The 25,298-nt window shown below is 49.8% G+C and overlaps 1 protein-coding gene across 8 annotated transcripts in view; it reads left to right on the top strand.

Annotated features, from left to right (window-relative positions):
• ATF7IP2 (activating transcription factor 7 interacting protein 2) overlaps positions 1-25,298 on the top strand; it is a 123,411-nt gene that overhangs the window by 25,069 nt on the left and 73,044 nt on the right. For all 8 annotated transcript variants that reach the window (XM_030211754.1, XM_030211750.1, XM_030211751.1 and 5 more), the window contains one exon: positions 6,404-6,538. In XM_030211754.1, the coding sequence (XP_030067614.1) occupies positions 6,404-6,538 (135 nt within the window). The remainder of the gene's footprint in view (positions 1-6,403; positions 6,539-25,298) is intronic.

Genomic DNA, 25,298 nt, shown 5'->3' with positions numbered 1-25,298 from the left:
TCAGACGCTTTTCTGGAGTCTCCCTGTCGCTCTCGTCTCAAGGCGGAGGCGATTCGGGAGACTCTACAGAGGCTCTTGGACCTTCAGGCCATTTGCCCTGTCCCGCCGGCAGAGCGCAAGCGGGGTCGTTATTCCATTTATTTTGTGGTCCCAAAGAAAGAAGATTCCTTTCGTCCTATTCTAGACCTCAAAGCTGTCAACCGGGCGCTCAAGGTGACAAGTTTTCGTATGGAGACTCTTCGGTCAGTAATAGTAGCGGTGCGCAAAGGGGAATATCTCACTGCATTAGATCTTACAGAGGCGTATTTGCATGTTCCCATTCGTCCGGCTCACCACAAGTTCTTGCGATTTGCGGTTCTAGGTCATCATTTCCAGTTTCGAGCGCTGCCTTTCGGTCTTGCGACAGCACCGCGCACATTTACCAAGATTATGGTGGTGGTGGCAGCGGCCCTCCGGAAAGAGGGCATTCTCGTCCATCCTTACTTGGACGACTGGTTGATAAGGGCGAAATCTTATCAAGAAAGTTGCCAGGTCACGGAACGAGTGGTAGCGTTCTTACAGTCCCTAGGTTGGGTGGTGAATCTATCCAAGAGCAGTTTGGCTCCCTCGCAGTCTCTCGAGTATCTGGGAGTTATCTTCGATACGGCGAGGGGTCAAGTTTTGCTTCCGCAGGGCAGGATTCTGAAGCTCCGGTCGCAGATTCTGAATTTGATACATCACAAGGTCCCTTGTGCTCGGGATTATCTTCAGGTTCTCGGATCCATGGCTGCCACGATAGAGGTGGTGCCTTGGGCCAGAGCTCACATGAGGTCTCTTCAGTGGTCTCTTCTGTCTCGGTGGTCGGCGCAAACGGATTCGCTTCTGAAAAAGTTGCCTCTGCGCAACCGGGAACGCGTCTCGCTATTTTGGTGGTTAAAGATGCAGAATCTCACGGTAGGGATGCCATTGGAGTCTCCTCGGTGGATTCCGTTGACGACAGACGCCAGTCTCCGAGGCTGGGGGGCTCATTGCCTAGGTCAGTGGACCCAGGGTCTCTGGTCTCCGCTGGAAGCAGCTCAGTCCATCAATTTTTTGGAGACCAGGGCGATTCGGTTGGCTCTTCAGCACTTCAAGTTTCTCCTGGTGGGCAAAGCAGTACGAGTGCTCTCGGACAACGCCTCAGCGGTGGCTTACATCAACCGCCAGGGAGGAACGAGGTGCCGTCTGCTGTGTCGAGAAGCGGAAAGTCTTCTCGCCTGGGCAGAGTTGCACCTCACAAGCCTCTCAGCTTCCCATGTAGCAGGAGTGGACAACGTCCAGGCAGACTTTCTCAGTCGTCACACTCTCGATCCAGGGGAATGGGCTCTCAGCGATCAGGCGTTTCAGTTGATAGTACTCCACTGGGGTCTTCCAGTGTTAGATCTTTTCGCCTCAAGTCTCAATTCCAAAGCTCCTCGCTTCTTCAGTCGCCGAAGAGATGCAAAAGCGGAAGGGGTCGACGCCCTCTTGCAGAGGTGGCCCTCCGGTCTTCTTTACGCGTTTCCTCCATGGCCACTAATAGGTCGTCTCCTGCAGAGGATCGAGGAACACGGGGAGCCGGTAGTGTTGGTAGCACCGGACTGGCCTCGGCGTCCTTGGTATGCGGATCTGCAACGTCTGTTGGGGACGACTCCTCTCCGACTTCCAGTGCACAAGACCTTGCTGGTACAAGGGCCTGTTCCTCATCCAGACCCGGCTCGATTTTGTCTTACGGCCTGGCTCTTGAACGGGCCCGCTTAGCTAAGAAGGGTTTCTCAGCTCCAGTAATTTCCACTATGCTTCGCTCTCGTCGGCGTTCCACCTCTCTGAGCTATATTCGCACCTGGAGAATTTTTGAGGCTTGGTGTACAGATGCTGGCATTGTTCCTTTTCGTGCGTCGGTACCTCAGATGTTAGATTTTCTGCAGCGAGGCTTTGATAAAGGACTTTCGCTTTCTTCTCTAAGAGTGCAGACGGCAGCTCTGTCCTGTTTCAGAGGAAGGATTCGTGGTAAGTCTTTGGCCAGTATTCCCGAGGTGGCCCGGTTTTTGAAGGGAGTTAGTCTTCTTCGTCCTTCGGTCAGGCCAATCTTTCCATCTTGGGACCTTAATCTGGTCCTTTCGGCTCTAACGAAGCCGCCTTTTGAGCCGTTACTAGCGTGTTCTCTGAAGGATTTGACGCTTAAGACAGTGTTTTTGGTGGCTATTGCATCGGCCAGGAGAGTCTCAGAGTTGCAAGCCTTTTCCTGTAGATCTCCATTTCTGGAATTTTCTAAAGAGCGAGTGGTACTTCGACCTGTTCCTTCTTTTTTACCCAAGGTCGTGTCTCGGTTTCATATGTCCCAGTCGGTTTTCCTTCCTGTGCTAGGATCGGCCTCAGGCACGAGGGAGCAGCAGAACTTGCGTACTCTGGATGTTAAGAGAGTTCTTAAACGATATATCGCAGTTACGGACGATTTCCGTCGCTCGGACCATCTTTTTCTCCTTTTCGCTGGGCACCGCAAGGGCTTGTCAGCTTCTAAGCCCACTTTATCTCGGTGGATTAAGGAGATGATAGCGTCTGCTTATCTTTTAGCAGGCAAAACGGTTCCTGAGGCGCTTAAGGCTCATTCAACACGAGGGCAGGCAGCCTCATGGGCGGAGTGCTCCTTGGTGCCTCCAGAGGAGATCTGTAAGGCGGCGACTTGGTCTTCTCTTCATTCCTTCTCTAAGCATTACAGACTTGATGTTCAGTGTCGTCAAGAGGCGGTCTTTGCATCCCGAGTGCTCACAGCGGGTTTGCTGGGGTCCCTCCCGTAGGACTACTGCTTTGTTACGTCCCATCAGTCCAATCCTGGGCCGGTCCGGAGGGATGCTAAGGAAGGAGAAATTAGACCTTACCTGCTAATTTGCTTTCCTTTAATCCCTCCGGACCGGCCCAGGCCCCTCCCGAGTGCTATTTTTCATTCTACATTGCTGTGTACAGATATTCAACTGTCGTCTTCAGAGCTGTTCTGCAAGTTAGACAGTTAAAGGATTTGCATACTGTTCTCCAAGTTAAATGGTTATATACTTCATTATGTTATGCAAGTTGAACAGTTTCAAGAATTTCATAGTTTTATGTTATGCAAGTTGAACAATTTAAACAAGTACAAAAAGCTGTACATAATTGGCCATACCTCAGCTCTGAAACGAGTTGTTGGTGAGCCCTCTGTCACGGCTAAGCCGTAGTTGTAAGCACGTTTATCTGGTGCTTCCTGGCTGCTTGGATTCCTCATGGCACAGAATATAGGTTCTTCTTTTCCTTTCTGCTTTGTTATTCAAATACTGAGGCTAGGGTCACATGACCAGGGCTCTTATTGGCTCTCTAGAGTCAGAGTTTTTTTCTCAGTCTCCACCTGCTGGTAGGCGAGCACAACCCATCAGTCCAATCCTGGGCCGGTCCGGAGGGATTAAAGGAAAGCAAATTAGCAGGTAAGGTCTAATTTCTCCTTCACACTTTCAAAAATACAGGGGGTAGCAAATAGCAAGTAATAAGGTTTCTCTGAGGACAAGCAGGCCTATTCATTCTCTCAAGTGAGGATAACGTGGCACTTTGTTGCTTGGTCTGGAGCTTATAACAAACTTTAGAGAGCTTTGTGGTGTGCAAGACATGCTCCACCACTCATTTGCGAGTGCGTTCCTTCCTGTCACGAGGGCACATTTACCACAGTTGTTTTCTACTGCAGTGAGGAGAGGACTGTGTCTGTAGTTTCTCCTCGCACCTGGTTCAGAAGAACTTTTTTATGCTTTTTTTTGGGTCCTTCTCTTCCCCCCCCCCCCCCCCCCCCCCCCGGTGCCTTTTCAGGCTTTTGTCCCTTCTTTCCCTGTATTTTCTTAGTTTCTTTTTTCCCAATTTTACAATTTTTAAGTTTCTTTTCTTTTTGCTTGACTTAGGCCACATTTAGGCCTAGTCTCTGGTCTGGTCTTTTCCGTGATTTTTTTCATGGTGCCTTGCACCATCACGTCCTTTGATTTGGCTTTGGAAGTTTCTTTTCCTTCCATGTCCACTAAGGTTCCCAGTGGCTTTAAGCGCTGTTCCTGGTGCAGTTGGACGATATCTAGCAAAGACACTCATAGCCCTGCCAACTGTGTGCTTAGCTTTCGGATGAAGAAGAGGACAAAGGTTGCCAGAGAGGATTTTTGGAGCCAGGTCAGAGTCCTTGACATTGGCATCGACGTTGGAAGACTGCATTGGGCCAAGTGGCTGCTTCGAGACCCATAGACACTGGGAGCAGTAGTGCGTTGGGTGGGTCTCCACCTGACTTGACACTGGCTGCTGGTCAGGGCCCCTGGGGACTGATCAGTGTTTGACCTGACCCCAGTGCAATGTGAGGATTCAATATCGTCCTCACACGCACCATGGAGTCTCAACACTGAGCTTCGGGTAAAGGCCAAGAAGCGTTGGAATCAGTCGCCCTCGACACATGGTGCCAGGAGCTCCAGGGCGTCGAGGAATTTGGGACCCAAGAAGCATCAGCGCAGGGAGGATCGTTTCCCCTCTATCCGGGAGGTACTGATGCGTCTGTCTCCAAGCAGCCAGGACCCGACCCCCTTCTCGGCCTCATCAGTTCTGTAGCCTGTCTCAAAGCCGGCACCCCAGTCAGCACTCAATGAGCGTATCTGGGCTTTGCTCCCTAGGTTGCTGGATGGTCTTTTGCAGTGGTGTGCATCGGTATCGGGAGTGCTTGCACCTACCCTACCTTCTGTTGTGGCCCCGCTTGGCCCTCAGCCTGATGCGGCACCAGTGTCGACTGCCACCCAAGCCAGTACTCCCTCAATGTCGGTGGAGGAATCTTCACCAGAGTCAAGGCAGGAATCGACTCAATGCCCCTCTCAGGGACATGGTTTCTCTAAGTCGAGGCAGGCACTGTCTGAGCCCTCCCACGAGGAGTTTGTCTGACACTGACAAGAAACGCTCATGGGAGTCAAGATCCAAGGCACTTTTTGAAGGATGAGTCATATGGCATCCTCTCTGCCCCCCCCCCCCCCCACGTGAATGGAGAAAGTCTCTTCTGGAGAGCCTTTCATTCCCTTCTTTTGTAAAGGAAATGGCTGAGGCTATTCTATTTCATTTGGAAGTGGAGGATGAGCCCAGGGCTAAGATGGCTCAAGGTCCTGGACTACGAGTCCCCTCCTAGGGAGGTTGTGACTGTCCCTCTCCATGAGGTGCTCAAGTCCTGTCTGTCGGTCCCTGTCCTGCCTAAGAAGATCCACAGCACACCTGGTTTTGATAGGCCCCAGTTGCCTTATAATTCCATAGTGGTGGAATCCACTCTCTAAAAGGCCAGGAGTTCTAGAGACTATGCCTCGGTGGCCCCAGGCAGGGAAGCTAGGACCTTGGACTCCTTTGAGAGGAAGATGTTTAGGCCTCAATGCTCGTGGCCTGTATTCAATCATACCAGCTCTTTACGAGCCTGTACTTATGGAACTTGGTACATAAACTGTTGCACTTGATGGACTATTCCCCACCGGAGCAGGCTGACTCATTACGCCAGTAGGCTAAGCAGGAGAAGGCGTGTCATAAGTTCTTGGCCAGGGGCGCCTACGACACCTTTGACATGGCATCCAAGATTTATGCTCAAAATATAGCTGTGCGCAGACTGTCATGGCTGCGTGTTTCTGACTTGAAACAGTCGGTTCAACAGAGGTTGGCGGATGCCCCATGCCGGTGGAATAACCTTTTTAGAGAGAAGGTTGCAGAAGTTACTGCCCAAATCAAGAAACGCAATCCCTTCTCTCTCCTGCCGAGTGCCTTCTCATCGATCCTCATCGAGGAGGGGTGCCTACTACTCACAGATGGGTACGCCACCACTTCTCGCCAGAAATACAAATAGTATGCTTACTCCTTTTGGGAGTAATCATGTTTATTTCAAATCTTTCATTAGTGCCTAAGGTGTCAGCTGGAATTTGGTGCCCTCCTACTGTGAGAGAGCTGTTGACTGTAAGGGCTCATGCTATAATCCCATGCTAATCAGCAGGCAGCAGTGTAGGTGTTCGAACTGATTAGAGCAGAAACGCCCACACTCAACCCCCCAGAAAAACGTTTAAAATATTTTAGCATGTGGTTTGCATGTGCAACTTGGATCTTACTGTGGGACACCTAATCACATCCTGTGGTAAACCCTTTTAAGCTACAGTAAGCATGCACTAATGCTTACTGCAGCTTAGTAAAAGGAGTCCTTAGTCATTTCACATGATACATTTAAAAATATTTCTGATTTATTTCTTTTGGTCAGCAAGGTTTTACATTTGATAACCTTTTAGAAGTGATTTATGTAAGCTTTTATATATGGTATTTGTTCTTAATTTCCAAGACCTTTCTCTTTTTGTCAAGATGAATTGATATTTGCATTTAAAATAATTATTTTTCTTAATCATAACTGTAGGTGAGACATTTGATAGAACAGCAAATTTGTGTTTTCTTCAGAAGTGCTTTTGACCAAAGACTGGAGGAGCTTATTGAACGAGTCAAACAAATACAATGCAGGAAAAAACATGAAGAACTAGCTGCTAAGTGCTTAGTAAGTTAATTAAAACATTGCATATTAAAGAAGAGATTACTGTACTTCAGAAAATCTGCTTTGCTGTTTAATTCAATGTTTGTCTCTCATGAAAGCTGTTTACCAAAGTAATACAAAACTTATCAGCAATTTTTTTTGTGGAAATTGAAATTACATTTTCAAGATACATCTTGTACAGAAAAAAACACGTCAGTATTAAGAAACTACAGTAACATATATAGAATTTTAAAAATGAGTCTCAACTGACCTAACTGAAGCCCATAATTAAGGTGGTAGAATCAAAGAAAAGAACCAAGTGTAAGGGCAATATTCCATAGTAAAGAAAAAGGGTGACTTCTGCATCTAACTTCAGGGTTCCATAAAGGGTGGTGAGCCCTGATTCACAGTTGAGGTTCCATTGAAAGTAGTTCCAACTGTCTCTTCCTAATAATGAAGGAAGATGGTTGATTATGGTCACACACATTTAGTAGACTGATATTTAATCACATATTTGCAAGGAAATTATTTTCAATACCACAGCCACCACCCTCCATCCCCCCCTTTGAAGAACCCCAGGTCTAAGAAGCAAAGCCTGTTTCCTTCTCTACATCTCCTTAGTCACATCAGGAAAAACCTGAACAGAGCAATTCTAGCATTTTAATGAATATCTAAAATATAAACATAGTCCTTGTCTGCAGCTAAAGCTAGGCATTCCAACAATGTAGCTGTCATAAGGTTCCCCCACATTGGAGGTTTCCAAATAATAGATAAATCTAAGGTACCAATAGGACATCTGGACAGAGAATGAGACTCCACTCTTTTAGCAGATGGCAAGTATTGTTCTCTGAGGACAAGCAGGCTGCTTGTTCTCACAAATGGGTGATGTCCACGGCAGCCCCTCCGATCGGAGATCTTCCTAGCAACAGAGTTTGCTAGTTAGCGCGCGCCCGTCTTCCCGCCCGAAATCGCTCGTGTTCACAAGTCTCCTTTTTTCCGCGGCTCGGGACGGCTGTTTTTTTGGTCGCTCCGCGCCCCTTGGAGATCCCTCGCGATTCGCGGTCTTTTTTCTCTACTTTTCCTCTATTTCTAGTGTTGGCCTGTAAGTTTTCTTTCGTGGTCGAGTGCGGCCTTTTTCGCCGCCCATTCGTTTTTTGTTGAGTTTTTGGTGCCCTTTTTTCACCATTGCGGATTTCGATTTTGCCGGCGAGATGTTTCCGCCCATGTCATCGAAGCCTTCCAGCGGCTTCAAACCGTGCACCCAGTGCGGCTGGATAATCTCGCTCACTGATAGGCACGCTTCTTGCCTTCAGTGTCTGGGGGCTGGGCACCGTCCTCAGGCCTGCAATCTCTGTCTTCTTTTGAAGAGGAGAACTCAGGCGGCGAGATTAGCCCAGTGGAACAGTTTGTTCGGGACTTCATCCGGCGCGTCGACATCCTCAGTTCCGCGGTCCTCGGCATCGGAGCCTTCGGTACCGCGCCCATCATCGACTTCGGTACCGCGTTCATCGGTACCGGCATTGACATCGAGGCCTTCGGTATCGAAGTCATCGTCTGGTGCAGCTGCGAGACCGGGGTCGTTCCTCCTGAGGATGTCGTCGGAGGGTGCTTCGATGTCTGGAGTGCAGGTGAGGGCTGTCCATTCCCCTGCTGGTGGCGGTGAGCCCATGAGCAGGTCTTCGCCTGTCTCGAGGGCTCCCGCGGTACAGCCCCCCTGGGATCGACCCTCTTCGGACCCGGACCCGAGGAAACGTTTGGATTCGACGTCTTCCTCTTCGGTACCGGGGGGTACCGATGCCGTGCGTCGTGCTAAGGCTAAGAAGCACCGGCATCAGTCGCCCTCCAAGCGTGGTACCGAGAGCTCTGGGTCGCCGATACCGCCGGCACCCAAGCGTCGACATCGGGAGGACCGCTCACCCTCCATTCAGGAGGTGTCGATGCGTTCCCCTGTGGACAGCCCGGTACCGCCTCCATCCCCGGAACAGATTCGCAGCTCGTCGCCGGTACCGGCCCCACCGCCTTTCTCTACAGCCTCTCTGAACGAGAGCCTCAGGGCCATCCTTCCGGGGATCCTGGAGGAGCTGTTTCGCCCTTCTCCGGTACCGGGGGTGCTTGCGCCGCAGGTGCCGTCGAGTGAGGCGACGGCTGGGCCCTCGTCTACGGTGAGGACGCCCACCCCGGTACCGCTTGCGGTGCCGGCCGCCTCCCAGGAGGGCTCCCCGACGACGTCGATGGAGGGAGCTCCATCGCCTCCGCTACGGGAGTCCTCTTCTCAACGCTCCCACCGTGGCCGTGTTTCCACGGAGTCGAGGCGGGCACAGCTTCGGACCGAAGTCCACCAGCTGGTGTCCGACACTGATGAGGAGGCCTCATGGGAAGCAGAGGAAGGCGTCGGATATTTCTCTGACGAGGAGTCTGACGGTCTTCCTTCTGATCCTACTCCCTCGCCTGAAAGACAGCTTTCTCCTCCAGAGAGTCTCTCTTTCGCGGCCTTTGTCCGGGAAATGTCTACGGCAATTCCCTTTCCCGTGGTCACGGAGGATGAGCCGAGAGCTGAGATGCTGGAACTCTTGGACTATCCTTCGCCACCTAAGGAATCGTCCACAGTACCCATGCATCATGTCTTCAAGAAGACGTTGCTTGCGAACTGGGCGAAACCCTTAACTACGCCCCACATCCCCAAGAAGATCGAATCTCAATATCGGATCCATAGGGACCCGGAGTTGATGCGGACTCAGTTGCCACACGACTCTGGTGTGGTGGATCTGGCCCTCAAGAAGGCCAAGAGTTCTAGAGAGTATGCTTCGGTGCCCCCGGGCAAAGATTCTAGAACCTTGGACTCCTTTGGGCGGAAGGCCTACCATTCTGCAATGCTTATCGCCAAAATCCAGTCCTACCAGCTCTACACGAGCATACACATGCGGAACAATGTGTAGCAGTTGGCGGACTTGGTGGACAAGGTCCCTTCTGAGCAGGCCAAGCCCTTTCAGCGGGTGGTCAGGCAGCTGAAGGCGTGTAGGAAATTCCTGGCCAGGGGGGTCTTTGACTCTTTTGATGTTGCATCCGGGGCCGCTGTGCAGGGTGTGGTGCTGCGCAGGCTCTCATGGCTGCGCGCCTCCGACCTGGAAAATCGAATCCAGCAGCGAATTGCGGATGCCCCTTGCCGGGGGGACAATGTTTTTGGGGACAAGGTCGAACAGGTGGTCGAACAGCTCCACCAGCGGGATACCGCTTTCGACAAGTTCTCCTGCCGGCCGCCTTCAGCCTCTACCTCTTCGGGTAGACGTTTTTATGGGGGAAGGAGGATGGTTCCCTATTCTTCTGGTAAGCTTAGGTACAGTCGTCCTTCCCGCCAGCCTGCTGCTCAGGCTAAACCCCAGCGCGCTCGCTCTCGTCAGCAGCGCGCGCCTCAGGCCTTTGCGGCTCCCCAGCAAAAGTCAGGGGCGGGCTTTTGACTGGCTCCTGCAGAGCATAGCCGACGTTCCAGTGTCTGGTCCGGACGGCCTTCCGGTCGGGGGGAGGTTAATATTTTTTCACCAAAGGTGGCCTCTTGTAACCTCCGATCAGTGGGTTCTCCAAATAGTCCGGCTAGGGTACTCTCTCAATTTGACCTCAAAGCCTCCAAATTGCCCACCGGGAGCTCAATCCTTCAGCTTCCAGCACAGGCAGGTACTTGCAGAGGAACTCTCCACCCTTCTCAGCGCCAATGCGGTCGAGCCCGGGGCAAGAGGGGCTAGGATTCTATTCCAGGTACTTCCTTGTGGAAAAGAAAACGGGGGATGCGTGCCATCCTAGACCTAAGGGCCCTGAACAAATATCTGGTCCGAGAAAAGTTCAGGATGCTTTCCCTGGGCACCCTTCTTCCCATGATTCAACAGGACGATTGGCTATGCTCTCTGGACTTAAAGGATCACATCCCGATTCTGCCAGCTCACAGGCAGTATCTTTGATTTCGTCTAGGAACACGGCATTTTCAGTACTGTGTGCTACCCTTTAGGCTCGCCTCCGCGCCCAGGGTATTCACCAAATGCCTAGCCATAGTAGCGGCTTCTCTACGCAGGCTGGGAGTGCATGTGTTCCCTTACCTCGACGATTGGCTGGTAAAGAACACCTCCGAGGCAGGAGCTCAGCAGTCCATGCAGGTGACTATTCGACTCCTGGAGCTGCTAGGGTTTGTGATAAATTATCCCAAGTCCCACCTTCTTCCAGTTCAGAAACTCAAATTCATATGAGCTCTGCTGGATTTCCAGACGGCCCGTGCGTACCTTCCAGAGACCAGGGCCGACAATCTGCTGACCCTTGTCTCCTCGGTGCGGGCGTCTCAGCAGATCACAGCTCGGCAGATGTTGAGATTGCTCGGCCACATGGCCTCCACGGTTCACGTGACTCCCATGGCCCGCCTTTTTATGAGATCAGCTCAATGGACCCTAGCCTCCCAGTGGTGCCAGGCTGCTGGGAGCCTAGAGGACGTGGTCCGTTTGTCCACGAGGTTTCTCCTCTCCCTTCATTGGTGGACAATTCGATCCAATTTGACCCTGGGATGTCCCTTCCAGATTCCTCAGCCGCAAAAGGTGCTGACCATGGACGCGTCACTCCTGGGGTGGGGAGCGCATGTCGATGGGCTCCACACCCAGGGGACTTGGTCCGTCCAGGAACAAGGTCTACAGATCAACCTCCTGGAGTTGCGAGCAGTCTGGAACGCTCTGAAGGCTTTCAGAGATCGGCTGTCCCATCAAATTATCCAAATTCAGACAGACAACCAGGTTGCTCAACAAAGAGGGGGGCACCGGATCTTGCCCCCTGTGTCGGGAAGCCGTCAGCTTGTGGCACTGGGCACGCCGGTTCGGCATGTGGCTCCAGCCCACGTATCTGGCAGGCGTAAACAACAGTCTGGCCGACAGATTGAGCAGGATCATGCAACCGCACGAGTGGTCGCTCAGTTCCAGAGTGGTTCGCGAGATCTCCCAAGTGTGGGGCACCCCCTTGGTGGAACTCTTTGCCACTCAGACCAATCACAAGGTCCCTCAGTTCTGTTCCAGGCTGCAGGCCCACGGCAGACTGGCGTCGGATGCTTTCCTTCTGTTTTGGGGGGAAGGCCTCCTGTACGCGTATCCTCCCATTCCTTTGATAGGGAGGACTTTGCTGAAACTCAAGCAAGACAGGGGAACCATGATTTTGATTGCTCCTTTTTGGCCTCGTCAGATCTGGTTCCCTCTTCTTCTGGAGTTGTCTTCCGAAGAACCGTGGAGATTGGACTGCTTTCCAACCCTCATCACGCAGAACGAGGGGGCGCTCCTCCATCCCAACCTTCGGTCTCTGGCCCTCACAGCCTGGATGTTGAGAGCGTAGACTTCGCCTCCTTGGGTCTGTCAGAGGGTGTCTCCCGAGTCTTGCTTTCTTCCAGGAAAGATTCTACCAAGAGGAGTTATTTTTTCCTCTGGCGACGGTTTGCTGTGTGGTGTGATGGCAAGGCCTTAGATCCTCGTTCTTGTCCTACACAGATCCTGCTTGAATACCTTCTACATTTATTGGAGTCTGGTCTTAAAACCAACTCTGTAAGGGTTCATCTTAGTGTGATTAGTGCGTACCATTACCATGTGGAAGGTAAGCCGATCTCAGGACAGCCTTTAGTTGTTCGCTTCATGAGAGGTTTGCTTTTGTCAAAGCCCCCAGTCAAACCCTGCCAGTAGATATGCTTCGGTACATCCCATTGGTCCAGAGCAGTGGAGCTGATGCTAAGAAAGGAGAAATTGTCTTCCTAATAGCTTTCTTTTCTTTAGTCAGTGACACTGTTCTGAAGTCCCACCCTTGGAAGACCTCAAGCTGGAGTTCTGGGTGTTCTCTGTCCTTCAAAAAAAAATGTTTTATGATTGCCAGCCATATGGGTTCCCATGATATGGCTATATCCTAGTACATACAGGGTAGCGAGTGCCACTCTGTGGTATTTTTCTTGCGTGATTATCATTGCAGCTGCAGTGGTCGATGGGGTATGGGTACATTACAAAGGGCCTTCTGCTGTTTGGGCAGCTGCATGCTGGATTATTCCAGGGAGCACCTCTGTTTATGCTGGTGATGTCACTGGCAAAATTTGGCTTTCTCTGCCTCCACGTGCTTGTAGAAAGGGATAACACGGGCTCTGGCCAGCACATCCAATCTGTAGTCCTCTGCAAATGAATGAAGCAACAATCGGGCCAAAAAATAGGGTTGAGCCAACCAGCTCTGTTATCAGAAACTCTCAAGGGTTCCTAGATGGTTCTGGTGTATACGAACTGATCCATCAGGCCAGAAGAGATCTTGAAGGAAAACTTGAGGCTTACCTTTGTTTCACCATTATTCTCCGAGGTCAAGCAGGCTGCTTGTTCTCACATGTGGGTCAACGTCTGCGTCGGCCTGGGAATCGACAATTTTGCAAGCAAAAATTATTTGTTACATTTGTATCCCACATTTTCCCACCTTTTGCAGGCTCATTGTGGCTTACATATAACCGTTAACGGTGTCAGCCGATTACGGTCTGAACAAATACATGGATGAGTCTCCTGGATGAGGAGGTAGTAGCAGAAGACGCCCGGCGGAAGAAAGAATCCATAGCATCATTGTGCTTTTTGAGCTGGTCAACCAGATCCTCTACCTTCGCACCAAAAAGGTTATCTCCCCCTCCCCCCAGCAAGGAACATCCGCCATCCGCTGCTGGACCGAATGATCCAGGTCAGAGACACGCAGCCATGAGAGTCTGCGCATCACTATACCTTGGGCAGCGATTCTGGATGCTACATCAAAAGTGTTGAACGTACCCCTGGCCAGGAATTTGACATGCCTTCTGCTGCCTGACCACCTAGTGAAAAGGCTCGGCCTGCTCCGGAGGGAGCACATCAACCAAGCTAGACAGTTGCCTCACCGAGTTCCGCAAGTGGATGCTCGTGAAGAGCTGGTATGTCTGGATTTTGGCAGCAAGCATAGCGGCCTGATATGCCTTCCTCCCAAAAGAGTCCAAGGTTTTAGATTCTCTGCCTGGGGGGCGCCGAGGCATAGTCCCTAGTACTCTTGGCCCTTTTAAGAGCGGAGTCCACCACCATGGAATTGTGAGGTAGCCGAGACTTCATCAATCCAGGCTCCCCTTGGATCCGATATTGGGATTCAGTTCTTTTTGGGATCACGGGGTTAGACAGAGGGAACGACCAATTTCACATAAAGACTTCTTTCAGTACATTATGCAAAGGAGCCGTTGCAGCTTCTCTAGATGGAGAAGGATAATCCAGGACCTTGAGCATCTCAGCCCTGGGCTCATCCTCAACCTCCATAGGGAAGGAAATAGCCACAGCCATTTCTCGGACGAAGAAGGTAAAGGATAGACTCTCCGGTGGAGACAGTCTCCTTTCTGGTGGAGGGGAAGGTTCAGAAGGAATCCCAAAGGACTCGTCAGAAGAAAAGTACCTGGGATCCTCCTCTTCCTCCCACGAGCGCTCATCTTCAGTATCGGACAAGACATCTGAGCAGTCCGAAACTGAGCCTGCCTCAACTCCAAGGAACGACGTCCTCAATGGCAGTGCCGAGAAGTCGACGTCCGCCTGGACTCCGGTGAAGCTTCCTCCACCAACGTCGAAGGAGAGTCAACCTGGGTGGCAGCTGACACCGATGCCGCAGGCGGCACCGAGGTCGGGGACCTCACAACAGGCAAAGGGCCAGAGACCGCTGTTGCCAATGGTACAGAAGGCGCAAGCACCCCGACACCGAAACAGCCTGGCACAGTAACCCTTCCAGAAACTCTGGAAGCAGGGCCCTGATGCGCTTGTCGAGTGCCGCCGTCGGATAAGGCTGTGGGGTCGGGATAGGAGCAGTGGCAGAATCTGTCGAGGCTCGGCACGTCCTGAATGGGGGGGGTGAATCCTCTCGGCGCCGATGCTTCTCGGGTGCTGAATCCCTCGACACCCCAGAGCTCCTGGCACCGTGTTGAAGGAGATCGATGACGGTGGTTCTTCGCCTTCGCTCGATGCCAGTCATCATGACTCCTCGGTACCGATGAGGAAGACGTGGAATCTTCACATCTCCTCGGGGCCGGGTCCGACGAAGGTCGGTCCCAGGGGGCCTGCATAGCAGGAGGCCTCGAGACAGGTGGAGACCCACTTGATGCCTCACTGCTCCCAGCACAAGTTGGTTGTTCCGCAGCCATTACCTTTGCTCCCGACGTCGATGTCTCCCTCGATACTGATGTTGACGTCGAAGGACCGGACTGAGCCCCCAAAAGCTTCTCATGTTGGGCCTCTCAAGACGCTTGGTTCCGTTTCTTCATGAAAAGACACAGACTACAAGCGGCTGGGCTGTAGTCGGGCCCAAGGCACTAGATACACCAAGCGTGGGTATCGGTACCTGAGATAGTCCACGTTGCACCGAGTACAACGTTTGAAGCCGCTGGGTGTGTCTTCGATCACATGGAAGAAAAAACGGCTTCGTCGAAATCAAAAGACGTAATCGTGCCTATGAAAAGAAAAAAGGGCATGAAAAGAAGGGAGCAAGCCGGCCGCGTCAGAAAAAACAAAGGAAACTTAAAAAGGGGCAAAAAAGCTAAGAAAAAACTACAGGAGGTTGTTTTTTTTTTTTTTAGACTGAAAATTGCAAAAAAAAAAAAAAAAGACAAAACCAACGCAGAAAAGTCTTTCCCGGGCCTGAGAGGAGCGGGGAAAAACTCGACCACCTCACCACGGAGAAAAAATAACTGAGCGGGAATGCGCACGCGCGCCAGAAGACTCTGGCAAAGCTTTTTATATATATGTACATTACCTGACTCTTCTTCTCCCTTTTCCTCTCTAAGTTCCCCCAACTGTACCTGGAGGACGTAATTGGGCAGTTCAGCAAACTGAAAGAGTAGCAAATCTCCTGGACCGGATGGTATTCATCCTAGAATACTGATAGAACTGAAAAATGAGCTTGCGGAGCTACTGTTAGTTGATATGCAATTTATCCTTAAAATCGAACATGGTACCGGAAGATTGGAGGGTGGCCAATGTAACGCCAATTTTTTTAAAAGGTTCCAGGGGAGATCCGGGAAATTATAAACCGGTGAGTCTGACGTCGGTGCCGGGGAAAATGGTAGAGGCTATTATCAAAAACAAAATTACAGAGCACATCTGAGGACATGGATTACTGAGACCAAGTCAGCACGGCTTTTGTGTGGGGAAATCTTGCCTGACCAATTTACTTCAATTCTTTGAAGGAGTAAACAAACATGTGGACAAAGGGGAGCCAGTTGATATTGTGTATCTGGATTTTCAAAAGGTGTTTGACAAGGTACCTCATGAAAGGCTACAGAGGAAATTGGAGGGTCATGGGATAGGAGGAAATGTCCTATTGTGGATTAAAAACTTGTTGAAGGATAGGAATCAGAGAGTGGGGTTAAATGGGCAGTATTCACAATGGAGAAGGGGTTAGTGGGGTTCCTCAGGGGTCTATGCTAGGACCGCTGCTTTTTAATATATTTATAAATGATTTAGAGATGGGAGTAACTAGCGAGGTAATTAAATTTGCTGATGACTCAAAGTTATTCAAAGTCGTTAACTCGCGACAGGATTGTGAAAAATTACAGAAGGACCTTACAAGACTGGGCGGCTAAATGGCAGATGACGTTTAATGTGAGCAAGTGCAAGGTGATGCATGTGGAAAAAAAAGAACCCGAATTATAGCTATGTCATGCAAGGTTCCACGTTAGGAGTTACGGACCAAGAAAGGGATCTGGGTGTCATCGTCGTCGATAATACACTGAAACCTTCTGCTCAGTGTGCTGCTGCGGCTAGGAAAGCGAATAGAATGTTGGGTATTATTAGGAAAGGTATGGAAAACAGGTGTGAGGATGTTATAATGCCGTTGTATCGCTCCATGGTGCGACTGCAGCTTGAGTATTCAATTCTGGTCGCCGCATCTCAGGAAAGATATAGTAGAATTGGAAAAGGTGCAGCGAAGGGCGACGAAAATGATAGCGGGGATGGGACGACTTCCCTATGCAGACAGACTAAGGAGGCTAGGGCTTTTCAGCTTGGAGAAGAGATGGCTGAGGGGAGACATGATAGAGGTAAATAAAATAATGAGTGGAGTGGAACCAGGTAGATGTGAAGCGTCTGTTCACGCTTTCCAAAAATACTAGGACTAGGGGGCATGTGATGAAACTACAGTGTAGTAAATTTATTTTTTTATTTTTGTTACATTTGTACCCCGTGCTTTCCCACTCATGGCAGGCTCAATGCGGCTTACATGGGGCACGGAGGGTTAAGTGACTTGCCCAGAGTCACAAGGAGCTGCCTGTGCCTGAAGTGGGAATTGAACTCAGTTCCTCAGTTCCCCAGGACCAAAGTCCACCAGCCTAACCACTAGGGCACTCCTCCACTCGGAGCAAATTTTTCTTTATTTTATTTGTTGCATTTGTATCCCACATTTTCCCACCTCTTTGCAGGCTCAATGTGGCTTACAATACATCATGAGTACTGGAAATACATGAGAGAGTACACATTTAGTGATAACAGAAGGATTTTGGGTAACATGATAATAATACAACATGATAGTATTTTAACCCAACGCGTAATTAATCTCTTGAATTCATTGCCGGAGAACGTGGTGAAGGCGGTTAGCTTAGCAGAGTTTAAAAAGGGGTTAGACAGTTTCCTAAAGAACAAGTCCATAAACCACTACTAAATGGACTTCGGAAAAATCCACAATTCCAGGAATAACATGTATAGAATGTTTGTACGTTGGGGAAGCTCGCCAGGTGCCCTTGGCCTTGACTTGCTGCTGTCGTGGACAGGATGCTGGGCTCGATGGACCCTTGGTCTTTTCCCAGTGTGGCATTACTTATGTAAGCGGCCCCAGTACCATAACGTCCCTCACCAGATCATGCGCTCCACTAAGGACCAAGTCTAGAATTTTTCATTCTCTCATCTGCTCCTGCACCAGCTGCTCCATAAAGCTGTCCTTGATTTCATCAAGGAATTGTACTTCTCTGGCATGTCCCGATGTTACATTTACCCAGTCTATATTTGGATAATTGAAGTCACCCATTATTAATCACATCACCCATTTTGTTTGTGTCTCTTTCTTTTATCATTTCTGCGTCTACCTGCTCATCCTGGTGAGGCGGACGGTAGTACACTCCTATCACTGTCCTTTTCCCTTTTATGCATAGAATTTCAACCCACAATGATTCAAAGGTGTGATTTGTGTCCTGCTGAATTTGCAATCTATCTGAGTCAAGGCTTTCGTTAATATATAATGCTACCCCTCCACCAGTCCGGTCCACCCTTTCACTACGATATACTTTGTACCCCGGTATGACAGTGTCCCACTGGTTATCCTCCTTCCACCAGGTCTCAGTAATGCCTATTATATCCAATTTTTCATTAACTGCAATATATTCCAACTCTCCCATCTTATTTCTTAAACTCCTAGCATTTGCATATAGACATTTCAGAGTATGTTTGTTGTTCCTATTTGCATGATGCTTAGTATTTGACACTATTGATTTGCCATCTATTGTCTGATCTTTAGTTGTATTTAAGGGCACCTGACCTGCCACGGTCTGTTGTGCAACCTCACTATCCAGAAACCCTATCTTCCCTGTTTGTGAGGTATCCTTGCAAGATACCTTATCCCGAACCATGCGCTTTTGAGCGACTGTCGGCCTTCCCCCCATTTCTAGTTTAAAAGCTGCTCTATCTCCTTTTTAAATACCGACGCCAGCAGCCTGGTCCCACCCTATTTAAGGTGGAGCCCATCCTTTCGGAATAGGCTCCCCCTTCCCCAGATTGTTGCCCAGTTCCTAACAAATCTAAAACCCTCCACCCTGCACCATCGTCTCATCCACGCATTGAGACTCCGGAGCTCTGCCTGTCTCTTGGGCCCTGCGCGTTGAACAGGTAGCATTTCAGAAAATGCTACCCTAGAGGATCTGGATTTGAGCTTTCTACATATGAGATCAGCTCAATGGACCCTAGCTTCCCAATGGTTTCAAGCTGCGGGGGATCTTGAAGATGTAGTCCAACTGTCCACCAGTTTTCGGAATTCTCTTCAGTGGTGGACGATTCAATCCAGTTTGACCATGGGGCGACCATTCCAACTTCCTCAGCCACAGAAAGTGCTGACGACAGATTCATCTCTCCTGGGGTGGGAAGCTCATGTAGAGGGGCTCCACACTCAGGGCGCCTGGTCCTTACAGGGAAAAGGTCTGCAGATCAACCTCCTGGAATTAAGAGCGATCTGGAATGCTCTAAAGGCTCTCAGAGATCAGCTGTCCAACCAAGTCATCTTAATTCAGACAGACAATCAGGTTGCCATGTACTACACCAACCAGCAGGGGGCACCGGATCTCGCCCTGTGTGTCAGGAAGCCGTCCAGATGTGGCCTTGGGCACGCCGTCACGGCATGTTTCTCCAAGCCACTTATCTGGCAGGTGTAAACAACAGTCTGACCGACAGACTGAGCAAAATAATGCAACCTCATGAGCGGTCACTCAACATGGGCGTAGTCTGCAAGATCTTCCGAGCGTGGGGCACCCCCTCAGTGGATCATTTTGCCACTCAGATCAATCACACGGTCCCTCAGTTCTGTTCCAGGCTTCAGGGCCACGACAGACTAGCGTCAGATGCCTTTCTCCTACATTGGGAGACAGGCCTTCTGTATGCGTATCCTCCCATACCTTTAGTAGGGAAGGCTTTGCTGAAACTCATGCAAGACTGCGGCACCATGATCCTGATTGCACCCTTTTGGCCGTGTCATATTTGGTTCCCTCTTCTTCTGGAGTTGTCCTCCGAAGAACCGTAGAGATTGGAGTGTTGTCCAACCCTCATCACTCAGAATGAGGGGTCGCTTCTACATCCCAACCTCCACTCTCTGGCTCTCATGGCCTGGATGTTGAGAGCTTAGGATTCGCCTCCTTGGGTCTTTCAGAGGGTGTCTCTCAAGTCTGTCTTGCTTCCAGGAAAGACTCCACGAAGAGGTGTTACTCTTTCAAATGGAGGTGGTTTGCCGTCTGGTGTGACAGCAAGGCCCTGGATCCTCTTTCTTGTCCTACACAGACCCTGCTTGAATACCTTCTACACTTGTCAGAGTCTGGTCTCAAGACCAACTCCGTAAGGGTTCACCTTAGTGCGACTAGTGCTTATCACCGCCGAGTAGAGGGTAGGCCTATCTCTGGACAGCCTTTAGTTGTTTGATTCATGAGAGGTTTGCTTTTGTCAAAGTCCCCCTGTCAAACCTCCACCAGTGTCATGTGATCTCAACGTCGTTCTCACTTAGCTGATGAAAGCTCCTTTTGAGCCACTGAATTCTTGCCATCTCAAGTACTTGACCTGGAAAGTCGTTTTCTTGGTGGCTGTTACTTCAGCTCGTAGTCAGTAAGCTTCAGGCCTTGGTAGTGCATGCACCTTATATCAAGTTTCATCACAACAGAGTAGTCCTCTGCACGCACCCTAAGTTCTTGCCAAAGGTGGTGTCGGAGTTCCATCTGAACCAGTCAATTAGACATAAGCATAAGACATAAGCATCGCCACAATGGGACAGACCAAAGGTCTATCTAGCCCAGCACCCTGTCTCCGACAGTGGCCCATCCTGGTAACAATCACCCAACAAGATCCACGGAGCAAAGCATTTTGTACTGCTTGTCCCAGGAATAGTGGATTTTTCCCTACGTCAATTTAATAACATTCTATGGCCTTTTCCTTCAGGAAGCCGTCCAAACCTTTCTTAAACTCTGCTAAGCTAACCGCCTTAACCACATTCTCCGGCAACGAATTCCAGAGTCGAATTATGAGCTGAGTAAAGAAAAATTTTCTCTTATTTGTTTTAAACTTACTACACTCCAGCTTCATCGCATGCCCCCTTGTCCTAGTATTTTTGGAAAGCGTAAACAGACACTCCACATCTATTTGTTCCACTCTACTCATTATTTTATATACCTCTATCATATCACCCCTCAGCTGCCTTTTCTCCAAGCTGAAGAGCCCCAGCCGTTTTAGCCTTTCCTCATAGGAAAGTTGTCCCATCCTCTTAGTCATCTTCGTCGCCCTTCTCTGCGCCTTTTCTAATTCTACTATATCTTTTTTGAGGTGCAGCGACCAGAATTGAACACAATACTGTAGGTGCGGTCGCACCATGGACCGATACAGTGGCATTATAATATCCTCATTTTTGTTTTCCATCCCTTTCCTAATAATAACTAACATTCTATTTGCTTTCTTAGCCACAGCAGCACACTGAGCAGAAGATTTCAACGTATCATCAATGATGACTCCCAGGTCCCTTTCTCGTTCCGTGACTTCTAACGCTGAACCTTGCATGACGTAGCTATAGTTTGGGTTCCTCTTTCCCCACATGCATCACTTTACACTTGCTCACATTAAACTTCATCTGCCATTTAGACACCCAGTTTCCTAGTCTCGCAAGATCTTCCTGCAGCTTTTCACAATCTTCCCGCAATTTGACGACCTTGAACAACTTTGTGTCATCAGCAAATTTGATAACCTCGCTAGTTACCCCCACCTCCAGGTCATTTATGAAAATGTTAAAAAGCAAAGGTCCCAGCACAGATCCCTGAGGGGACCCCACTAACTACCCTTCTCCATTGCAAATAGTGACCATTTAACCCTACTCTGTTTCCTATCTTTCAACCAGTTTTTAATTCATAACAATACACTACCTCCAATCCCATGACTCTCTAATTTCCTATGGACCCTTTCATGAGGGACTTTGTCAAACACTCTCTGAAAATTCAGATACACAATATCCACCGGCTCACCTTTTGTTGACATGTTCGTTTACCCCTTCAAAGAAATGCAGTAGATTGGTGAGGCAAGACTTCCCTTCACTAAATCCATCCTAACTTTTTCTTATCAGTCCATGCTTTAGAATGTGCTCTGTTATTTTGTTCTTGATAATAGTCTGCACCATTTTGCCCGGCACCAACGTCAGACTCACTGGTCTATAATTCCCCAGATCTCCCCTGGAACCTTTCTTAAAAATTAGCGACCCTCCAATCTTCCGGTACCATGGTCGATTTTAAGGATAAATTACATATCAACAGCAGTAGCTCCGCAAGCTCATTTTTTAGTTCCATCAGTACCCTGGGATGAATGCCATCTGGCCCAGGAGATTTGCTACTCTTTAGTTTGCAGACCTGCCCCATTACATCCTCAAGGTTTACATTTCATTAAGTTTCTCTGACTCGTCAGCCTCGAATACCCTGTCCGGCACCGGTATCCCAACCAGATCTTCCTCGGTGAAGACCAAGGCAAAGAACTCGTTTAATCTTTCTGCTATTTCTTTATCTTCCCTGAGTGCCCCTTTTACTCCCTGGTCATCCAGTGGCCCAACTGATTCTTTTGCCGGTTTCCTACTTTTAATATACCTGAAAAAAAATTTTACTATGTGATTTTTGCCTCTACCGCTATCTTTCTTTCAAAGTCCTTCTTAGCCTTTCTTATCAGCGCTTTTCATCTGATTTGACATTCCTTAGAACTGACTGAACATAAAAAGTGGCATTTCTTCCATTTTCTGAAGGATTCTCTTTTGTTCTAATAGCCTCCTTCACCTCTTTTTAACCACGCCAGTTGTCGTTTGGTCTTCTGCCCTCCTTTTCTGATACATGGAATATATTTGGCCTGGGCCTCCAGGATGGTGTTTTTGAACAGCATCTACGCCTGTTAGATGAGTGAATGATAGGTTTAAAAAACCTACAAGTTCTTTTTTTTACCATTCTTCTCATTTTATCATTTTATCTTGCTAACATTCTTTCCCCGTCCTCATACCCTCCCTGGCGAAAGGAGTTTGCACACCTTGGACTGCAGGAGAGCATTGGCCTTTTACATGGAGTGGGCGAAGCCTTTTAGACAGTCCGCCCAGTTGTTTGTCTCTTTTGATCCCAACAGGAGGGGAGTCGCCATCGGAAAACGCACAATCTCCAATTGGCTAGCAGATTGCATATCCTTCACTTATGCCCAAGCTGGACTGACTCTGGGGGGGGCCATGTCACGGCTCATAATGTTAGAGCCTTGGCTGCGTCAGTGGCTCACTTAAAGTCATCCTTTATTGAGGAGATTTGCAAGGCTGCAACATGGTCATCAGTCCACACATTCGCATCTCACTACTGCCTTCAGCAGGATACCCGACGTGACAGTCGGTTTGGGCAGTCGGTGCTGCAGAATCTGTTCGGGGTTTAGAATCCAACTCCACCCACCTATGTCCATTTTTTGTTCTGTTCCAGGCTGCACTCTGTTAGTTGTTTATGGTTTCAGGTCAATCTATGTTATGTCCTCGCTGTTGTGAGGCCCAATTGACCAATGTTCATTGTTTTCAGTGAGCCTAGGTGATAGGGACCCCACATGTGCTAACAAGCAGGCTGCTTGTCCTCGAAGAAAGCGAAGATACATACATGTAGCAGGTATTCTCCAAGGACAGCAGGCTGATTGTTCTCACAAACCCGCCCACCTCCCCTTTGGAGTTGCTTGTTGTTTATTTGCTTTTTGATTAAACTGAGCAGGAAGACTGCCGCGCTTGCACGGTGCGCGCTGCACGTGCGCCAGAAGACTCTGGCAAAACTTTTTATATATATTTTTGCTTGCAAAATTGCCGATTCCCGGGCTGGCGCAGAAGTCGACCCAAATGTGAGAACAATCATCCTGCTGTCCTCAGAGAATACCTGCTACAGGTATGTATCTTCACTTTATCCCCTGAAACAGCACAAGCTGAGAACCAGGTAATGTTTTTAGGCTGCTTGTATCCCTTCCCAAATTAGTACTCACCAACGACCTGCAATCCTATATAATAATTCTCACCTCCAATGTTCTAATGTGCCTGGGACCGTGGCTCCCTCGGAGGTGGTCTGCTAGGCAGTTTAGAATGCACTGACGTCAGTGATGTCACTGACAGCTGATTCCAAGGGAAGGGGAGGAGTAGGGAAACACGCGGAGCGTGTTTCCCACTCCTCCCCCTGCCTGGGAAACAGCTGTCAGTGCCCACCCCTCGGCGCAGCACCCAAGCTCCTGCCCTGCAAAACCGCGACCCAGGCAGGGGGGAGGAGTAGGGAAACACGCGGATCGTGTTTCCATACTCCTGCCCCTACCCCCCCCCCTCGACGCATCACCCAAGACCCTCCCCCCGGCGCATCACCAAAGCCCCTCGCCACCCGCAACCGCCAATACTAACGCTGTCGAGCCGCTGCTGCTTCTCCTGTAGAGCAGCAGCGGCCGGTACAAAAAGAAAAAAGCCAAAAAAAAGATTTGTAACCTGAAGCGCGGCTCCGTAGACAGCCATCTGGCATTGGCTGTCGTCGCTGCAGCCGCTCCTCCTCTCCCCTCCACGTCACTGCCCCTGCAGGAAGACCCCGGAGGAGCGCAGCGACGTCAGAGGGGAGAGGAGGAGCGGCTGCAGAGATGACAGCCAATGCCAGATGGCTGTCTACGGAGCCGTGTTTCAGGTTTAAAATCTTTTTTGGCTTTCTTTCTTTTTGTACCGGCCGCTGCTGCTCAACAGGAGACGCAGCAGCGGCCGGACAGCGTTAGTATTGGTGGCTGCTGGTGGTGGGGGGGGGGGGGGGGTAGGGGCTTGGGTGATACGCTGGGGGGGGGGGTAGGGGTTTGGGTGATGCGCTGAGGGGGGAGGGGAGGGTCGCTGGACATGGGTGGCTGCAGGGAAGAGGGAGGTGGGAAGGGGGTCCTGAGACCAGATGGGTGGCTGCAGGGGAGGGCAGGGGGAGACAAAAGGGACGCTGCAGGGGGGGGCAGGGGGAGAGGAGGGACGCTGGACATGGGTGGCTGCAGGGGGGGCAGGGGAGAGAGGTGGGTTGCTGGACATGGGTGGCTACAGGGGGGGCAAGGGGAAAGGAGAGGAGGGTCATTGGACATGGGTGGCTGCAGGGGGGCAGGGGAGAGGAGGGTCGCTGGACATGGGTAGCTGCAGGAGGAGAGGAGGGTTGCTGGACATGGGTGGCTGCAGGGGAGGGGAGAGTCGCTGGACATGGGTGGCTGCAAGGGAGAGAGGAGAGCCGCTGCACATGCGTGGCTGCAGGGGCAGAGGAGGGTTGGTGGGGAGGGAGTCCTGAGACCAGATGGGTGGCGGCAGGGGAGACAGGAAGGACGCTGTGGGGTGGGGGATTACTTTGCTAGCGCCCGTTTCATTGCCTACCGAAATGGGCCTTTTATACTAGTTTAGAGAGATAAAAGACTAGGAAGGCCAGCGTATGGTAAAAGCATTTCTTACCAAGAGAAAGTTACATTTACAGCTAGTTTCTCATGTGGAGAGCAAGGGAAACAAACGTGTGGTCTGCCTCTCCAACGTAATGCTCTGATTCAATTGTTTATATACCTTTTGTGTTAAGCAAGGCTTCACATACTTCAGCACTTATCTTCCTAAGAGATCATTCTGGTCTCACAATATATTTTTCCCTTAAGTTGCTAAATCACATTATTCTGTCCATCCATAATTGCATCTTTCCCTCGCCAGCTAGCTTGCCTATAAGGGTATCATAATAGATCATAAATTCCTGAGTTTACACAGGCTCATGTTCTTTAACAAATTACAGGCTTCTTGATCTCTGATAGATTCCAGAGTCGCACTGGGTGTCAGCATCTGCCCTTTTTGACCTGTACTGGGTTGCTGACCTGTGCTCATAATTCTACAGTTACAGCTGCCGCTGTCTTGTTTGTTCCTTAGTTGGGTAAATTTTAACTGAAATGTTAATGTTATTAAAGGAGTTAAAAAGATATAACAAAAAATGTAAAGACTAAGGAAATATATTAACAGAATAGCCTTGATA

The sequence above is a fragment of the Microcaecilia unicolor genome, chromosome 8 (genome assembly GCF_901765095.1).
Source record: "Microcaecilia unicolor chromosome 8, aMicUni1.1, whole genome shotgun sequence".
Lineage (NCBI taxonomy): Eukaryota > Metazoa > Chordata > Amphibia > Gymnophiona > Siphonopidae > Microcaecilia > Microcaecilia unicolor.
This window is presented reverse-complemented; position numbering and strand designations above follow the sequence as displayed.